The sequence below is a fragment of the Haplochromis burtoni genome, unplaced genomic scaffold (genome assembly GCF_018398535.1).
Source record: "Haplochromis burtoni strain Fernald_Lab_line unplaced genomic scaffold, NCSU_Asbu1 Contig_387, whole genome shotgun sequence".
Lineage (NCBI taxonomy): Eukaryota > Metazoa > Chordata > Actinopteri > Cichliformes > Cichlidae > Haplochromis > Haplochromis burtoni.
Genome location: NW_024582748.1, coordinates 283,036 through 289,526, shown reverse-complemented (window position 1 = coordinate 289,526; position 6,491 = coordinate 283,036). Strand labels below are relative to the sequence as shown.

The 6,491-nt window shown below is 47.8% G+C and overlaps 2 protein-coding genes across 2 annotated transcripts in view; both read right to left on the bottom strand.

Annotated features, from left to right (window-relative positions):
* Nucleotides 1-104: 104 nt before the first annotated feature.
* zgc:110222 (uncharacterized protein LOC550336 homolog) lies at nucleotides 105-4,159 on the bottom strand. The gene is made up of 3 exons (XM_005944455.3): nucleotides 3,095-4,159; nucleotides 922-1,182; nucleotides 105-856 (listed from the first exon to the last, which is right to left on the bottom strand). The coding sequence occupies exons 2-3, from the start codon at nucleotides 1,178-1,180 to the stop codon at nucleotides 648-650; spliced, it is 468 nt and encodes a 155-aa protein (XP_005944517.1). The 5' UTR covers nucleotides 1,181-1,182; nucleotides 3,095-4,159; the 3' UTR covers nucleotides 105-647.
* A 69-nt stretch (nucleotides 4,160-4,228) lies between these two features.
* LOC102294518 (wiskott-Aldrich syndrome protein family member 3) overlaps nucleotides 4,229-6,491 on the bottom strand; it is a gene marked incomplete in the record, with an annotated part of 8,748 nt that continues 6,485 nt past the window's right edge. The window contains 5 exon segments of the mRNA XM_014340773.2: nucleotides 4,229-5,095; nucleotides 5,270-5,485; nucleotides 5,575-5,714; nucleotides 5,801-6,070; nucleotides 6,145-6,269. Of these exon segments, the coding sequence (XP_014196259.1) occupies nucleotides 4,932-5,095; nucleotides 5,270-5,485; nucleotides 5,575-5,714; nucleotides 5,801-6,070; nucleotides 6,145-6,269 (915 nt within the window).

The window sequence follows — 6,491 nt, the reverse complement described above, 5'->3', positions numbered from 1 at the left end:
CCTGACGGCTTCATGCTCTAAAACCCTCCAGTGTGACTGAATTACAACAATTCTGCACAGACCGTTTTCTAAAACAGCGAGAGAACAATGAGCAGAACAGCAAGCATAGCAAAATATTACCTTTTAATTTCAGTGTAACATACAGCCGCCTGATAACAGCACCACAGGTAGGTTACTTACACAAACACTGGACGTTTGGAAGGTGTCCTTATTAACCCACCGGCAACAGTTGCCGTTTTAACCCCACACATCAACAAAATTAAACATACAGTGAGTAGGACAAGTCTAAGGAGTGAAATGCATTCACTTATTTTGCAGCGAAAAATCTGGGATTAGACGGGTTCCATCATTTCAAAGAAGCAAAGAACTGGACAGGTTGGACTTTTATCAAGCTGCTGTGAAGCCTCTGGTGCTCCGGGACGACGGCCCCAGGAGCTCAGATCATTGGTCTGACCCCCACCCCACCCTCAGAGATGGAAGACCTCGCTCGACCACAAAAATCAGGTGTGCTGATGACATCACAGTGACCTGATCTGAGGTCAGCGCCACCGCTCTGATCACAGATCAATGATCAGCTGTAAAAACCAATGTACTATGACAGAGAAGTCGCTCCGGCCTCGGTGCTGGGGTAGGTTACGTATGTGTTGTCATGGTAACAGTTTTGCTGGGATCTCTATGGTCCAGAGGTCACGACCTCCCGGAGCTCTCAGTGGGGCCTTCAGCCAGCGAGGGTTGGACAGGTTAGTCAGGTGCTTCTCCTGCAGACCAATCACCACGGCCGACTGCTCCAGGCACTGTAGGTCCTTCCCCTGGAGGGAGGCGGGGCAAAGCCAGGTCCGGCCCACATCCACCAATCCTAAAAGAGACCACAGGGTTCGTTCAGGGATGTGTAAACGTGGCAGAGTAAATAGTGATTCTAACCTGCCACCACGCCGCGGCCGAACCGCTCCCCGGACTCCAGAAGTGCCTCAATCTGAGCACTGTCCATCCCCAGCAGGCCGCTTAGCACTGCCCTCCACTCCGACCCCTCCCAGTCACGCTGAGCCACGTGGACCGCCAGCGTCTGGTTCTCCAGTGGAGCGAGCAGCGGCCTCCAGCGGCTCTCCACCGTCTTTACCCCGTCCAGAACCAGGCCGGCATACGGCTGCCGGAAGGACAGGCACGGCACCTGCACTGCCATGTCTGCAAAACAAGCGCACCCAAACAGGACGCACTTTTCAGACGTGTGAAACATTTTCAGGTTTTTTTTAGCCCCTTTTCCATTAGTGCCTGCTCGACTCGCCACAACTCGACTCCACTGGGTTTCCACTATAACCAGTACCATCTAATATGGGTGCTTGTTGTTATAGCAACGTGTAATCTTAATTAAAATGTGACACGAATGCGGGGGCTGTTTGTCAGATTCTTGGAGCAAACCGTCCTAGTGTACATTCCTGCGGTCACACAATAATTCCAGGATAAATTTAAGTAGATAGGACAGGTTGCCACTTAATTTTGTGTTGTGCACATGCGCAGAAACAACAGGTAGGATGGTTTGTGAGGTCGGATGGATTCCTAGAACACATTTCTCTCGTTTTTTTGTGAAGTAAATATTCTCATGACCTATCGAGTGACGCCACTGACCAGCCAATCAGTGGCATGCAGTCCGATGACGTAATAGTTTAATACCTGCTCGGATCGCTTGGAACCCGTCCGAGCAGGTACTAAAACAGTACCAGGAACTAGTGATGTCACGTTCTGTATCGAGGCCTCAAAGCTTGCGTCAAGTAATGGAGGGGGCGTTTCCGCGATGCGCGTATTGAGGCTTGCTTCATTGATGGGAGGAGCTGAAAATGATGACGTCCGAAGCCTCGCTGCCCGGCTGTACCACGTGACTGGTTCATGAAGTGGTTCGAACTTTGCCGCGAGATATGACAGATATAAACCCCTCAGACTTCATTCAAAATGTGGGTGTTTGATGGAGAGTTGTTAGTGAGAGTTTGGAGACAGTTTGGAGGTTTATGAGAGTGAGGAGAGAAAGTCAGGAGAGAATGGAGCCAGCTAAGAAGAGGAGGATGTCCTCCCCTGTGTGGGAACATTTTGATCTTATTCCTCCCAACAAGGTATGTAAATTTCTACAGAAGATGTATTTTCATAATACTGATGGTGCAATACAATTTATGTTGAGCTGTCTTTACTTTTGTACAAGGTGAAGTGTTTGCTATGTGCCAGGGAGCTGGGATATAACAACAACACCTCATCCATGCTTAGGCACTACAGAGCTTTGCATGAGAATAAGGGGAACAGCGATTGTGGAGCAAGACCAGGTGAGCCATCAAATGCAATGATAATATAGCATGCAGTAATGTTACTAAATGATATAACAATATTATACAACTGTTATAAGTTACGTGTGTGATATTTATATTTGTGCTTTGTCTTTATTGTCTTTCCTCAGGAGAACAATCTCAAATAGATGAAGACCTGGTCAGCATGGTGATTGAGGACTCCCAGCCATTTAGCATTGTGGAGGACAAAGGATTTAAAAGATTTGTTAAATCATTAAATCCTAGCTATGCTCTCCCCACTAAAAAGGCCATAAAAGCAGTGAAAACTTAGTTTTTACAGAATAAAATGTGAACAGGCAGGACTGAGGCCTCAGTGTGTAGCTGTCCACACCTCACCTCACAGTAAATGATCATTTTCCATACTGCCAGTATAAATATACACAGTGTACTGCATCACTACAATATAGATGTTTTACACACTCCTTTTGTTGTTGACATTTACAGGCTGTGTGCAAAAGGCCACACTCTTCAAATTTATGCCAACTAATATTTTTACGTCCAGTAGGTGTCCTGCTAGAGCAAATGAAGCTTCAAGACGCCTTGCACTGGGATGAACCAACTGGATGAAAAGCTTCAGTGCTTCATGAAGCTTCATCTGCCCATCCTACCAGGAACTGTGACCGAATGTAAAACCCTGAAAGCCGAGCCGAGCAGCTACAAATGGAAAAGGGGCTGCAGTGCAACGTGAGGCGGTAACTGTAACCGGAGCTGAGCCGCTTGTTCCGCCTTCACCACAAAGGTCTCTCCGTACAGGAGCAGAGACTCACTCGAGCAGGAAGCCGCTGGTTTGCAGAGAGTTGGCTCTCGGAGTTTCTTCCCGGCTGTGTGTGTGTTTGTCGGTGACGGCGTGACCTTTAACCCGACGGTACTCAAACAGAAATGCCGCTCCGCTCCCGCTGATTTTTCTCACTTCCGCTCTGGCGGCTGCTCTTCTTCTCTGTGGGAAATAACTGCAGTACTGGACTCTCCTGCCCCCACAGGAAGAACTGAGACGAGTATATAAATGGATGAATGTAAATTTGACTCTTCCTCATTATCAAAGCTTTGTATCAAAACTTTATTTAACAGTACAAAAACATTCCTCTGTCTCGATGCATGCCCGATGATCCAGGTAAGGCTGAAATGACGAAGCAGATCCACCACTGAAAACTCGGCGTCCAGGTGAACAGAATCAAAAGTGTGAAAAGGTGTACACTGCACCCGTTTTAAACAACAACACACCTGATGTCATCATCAGGCGGAAACCAGCGTCGCTCGCTGTAACGATGACTTCAGCAGAAACTGTGGGCGTGTTCCTCACTGAGATACGTGACCATGATTGGAGCTGTTCCACCTCTCCAAACTCCATGGAAAGGAGCTTTAGTGCTCCCTTTAGAGTAGGATACACCAAAGCATCCTCGATGAAAGGAGAGGAGAAAACGCCATCCCATCCGACCATTCATGAAAAACATAACCATAACCATGACCCTAAATGTTCCTCCGGCTTTAAAATTCCCGCCTCTGCGGTGCAGGACATTTACACAGGCTGTTCTCGTTCATATGACCTCCACCAAACAACAGAACACGCTGAGACAGAGTACGATGCACGTTTGTAGTTTCAACACGGCGGACATCCGGCCTCACACCGTCAAGGAGAGAGAGTGTGAGGTCGTTCCACTTCTCTTTTCCTAAGTCCTCAGCAGGAGGTGAGGAAAGGAGACAGATGTATGGTGAGGTAACGCGTTCCTGCTGTATTTTACTTGCATCTATTTGAAGGAGTGAACGTAAACACAAATATTGTTATTTTATATGCAGGAAATAGGTTTAAATGTTAAACACATTTCTTCAAGTCAAAGACCGTTGCATATAATGCAATTTTTCCTTGATGCATAAAGTTAAAAGATTAAAACTAATAAAACAAGTTTTAAAAAGAGACTTTAAATATTTAATGATTGAAATAAATCACAAAAATCAACTCTTGATTTTATCTATAACTTTTGTTCTATTTTCAGTTTTTTTCACCCACATGCAGGTCACAGAAACACAGCACGGCACGAACAGCCAATCACACATGGTACAGGACAGGGAGGACACGCCCCCTCTCCACAGCAGCAGGGATGATTATGCATGATGTCAGTAGTTACTATGATGTCATCACATTGCATCTCACACTGTAGAACAAGATGCATCATAACAGAAGAAATAAAAGAAATATAAAAACTAAAGCAACAAATATGAAGAATATGAAGAATAAAATATAAACAAAATAAAATGTAAAAACAAAAATATTAAAAACTGAAAATGTATTTTTAAAAGTTCTGATAAATTGAAAATGATGACATTTGATGTCCAAGCAGCAAAGTGATACATAAATCCAGGTCAACTTTTGTTTCATTACGAACACAGACGGTCGGCGTCCTGAGGGGGGCGCTGTGCCAAGGGTTCATTTTCTGAGTAACGTCGTTAAACCTGCTGCTGTCAATAAAGTTTCTGCGTGTCACCATCAGCAGGTTCATAAAACACCATTGGATGCCACGCTGACTCATTAACATCAAACAGGAAAACAAGAAAGAAGTTTCGGCTCTCTGATGAGTCACTTCCTGTCAGGCGCACTCTTCCTCCTCCTTAATCGGACCACTCCTGGTCCTCAGGCTCAGACTCCTCTTCTGATTCGCTGTATTCCACGGCAATACGTCGTGACAAGATGGTGGCAACGTCGTTTCCTGTCGGCTCTCGTTTCTTGGCCTCTTCCTGCTCGCGCTGCTCCTGAACCTTCCTCAGCTGGATCCCTGCAGACACGAGACACTGCATCAACACGCAGGACCACACCAATCCACACCAGATCACACACACATCTGTCGGACCACACCCACCAGGTCACCCTGGCCACACCCGCCCACACCAGACGAGCATCACCCAGTGACCACCTCTATAATCTGTGAACTGTCTGCGTCCTGACTGACCTCTGCGGATAGCGGCGAGGAGGTCACTGCGGGCGTCATTTATTGGCACGTTCAGTCCAGCGGCTAGCTTCCTGCCATCCGCCGCCGGGGGCACCGGGGGCGCAGCAGCAGAGGAGGGAGCTTGGCTGCTAGGACGGGAGGGGGAGGGGATGTAGTTAGCTGGGGGTAGTGGTGGAGGGGAGGGGCTATAGGGGTGGGGCTGGGCAGCAGTGCCACCTGTGGATAGAAAAGAGCAGGAGCTCCTGATTTCACGTGGACACGCAAAAGCGCCATCAGAAACTAAAAAATAGCCGGGTGCTTGTTACCTTGGTTACCAGGCACAGCTGCAGGGTGCAATGGTGTTGCCATAGCAGCAATGTGGATGGAGCTGTTTGGAAACACCACCTGTCCTGCTGATGGCATGAGAGGTGGAGGCGGTGGAGGGGCCGGAGGGATTTGATGATCACTGAGGAGGGATGGAGGTCAAAGGTCAAACATGTATATGTGCATAATGATAGTGATTATAATTTGAACGTATGTGTGTGTGTTTACTTGGCTTCCTTTGCCATGTTGGAACGTGCTCCGTTCTGATTGGCTGGGCCAGTGAGCGGCTGTGGGCGATGGTGATGCTGATGCGGCTGGTTGCGGCCCAGAGAGTGCTGGCGAGCGGTTGCCGCGGATACTGCGGAGGTGGGTCTGAGGGCACGGTCCAATGACTGAGTTTGCCCAGACCCACTGGTCGCCATGTCAGCATGATCTTTTCTATCATGCCCATCGTGGTGAGGACTGGCCGGGAAGGAGAGGTCATCTGACATCCCTGACCTTTGGGGGAGGAGTTAAAGTTCTGATGTCAGCTTATTGGACTGGGAAGTAGGTGTGAACATGCAGGTGTTTACCTGTCGGGTGACACTGAGCCGTCAGATGTATGGTGAGGTGATGGCGTGACTCGAGCATCTGGGCGGAGCTCCTTGTCATAAGCCATCAGGTTCCACTCCTGCCGCCTGTTTCGTGCTTTCCGGACCTTCCCAAGAGAAACAGTAATGAGATTTAATGAGAGTTCAAAAACTTATCAAAACATGCGACTTAACAAGTTTTAACCAAACACAAATGACTTCACCTTCTTCACCTCCCGCCCTGAGGACTCCTCCACATGTCTCTGCTCCTAGAAATAAATGACCTGTTAAAGCAGCACCTTATCTTCACATGATGGATGATCGTGGTTGGATGCGTGGATAGATGGATG

Excerpts from the sequence above, each read along its gene's own strand:
- zgc:110222 (XM_005944455.3), bottom strand. The coding sequence starts at position 1,180 with ATGGCAGTGCAGGTGCCGTGCCTGTCCTTCCGGCAGCCGTATGCCGGC. Across the intron at positions 857-921 it reads CGGCCGCGGCGTGGTGGCAG|GATTGGTGGATGTGGGCCGG; the intron begins GTTAGAATCACT and ends GGTCTCTTTTAG.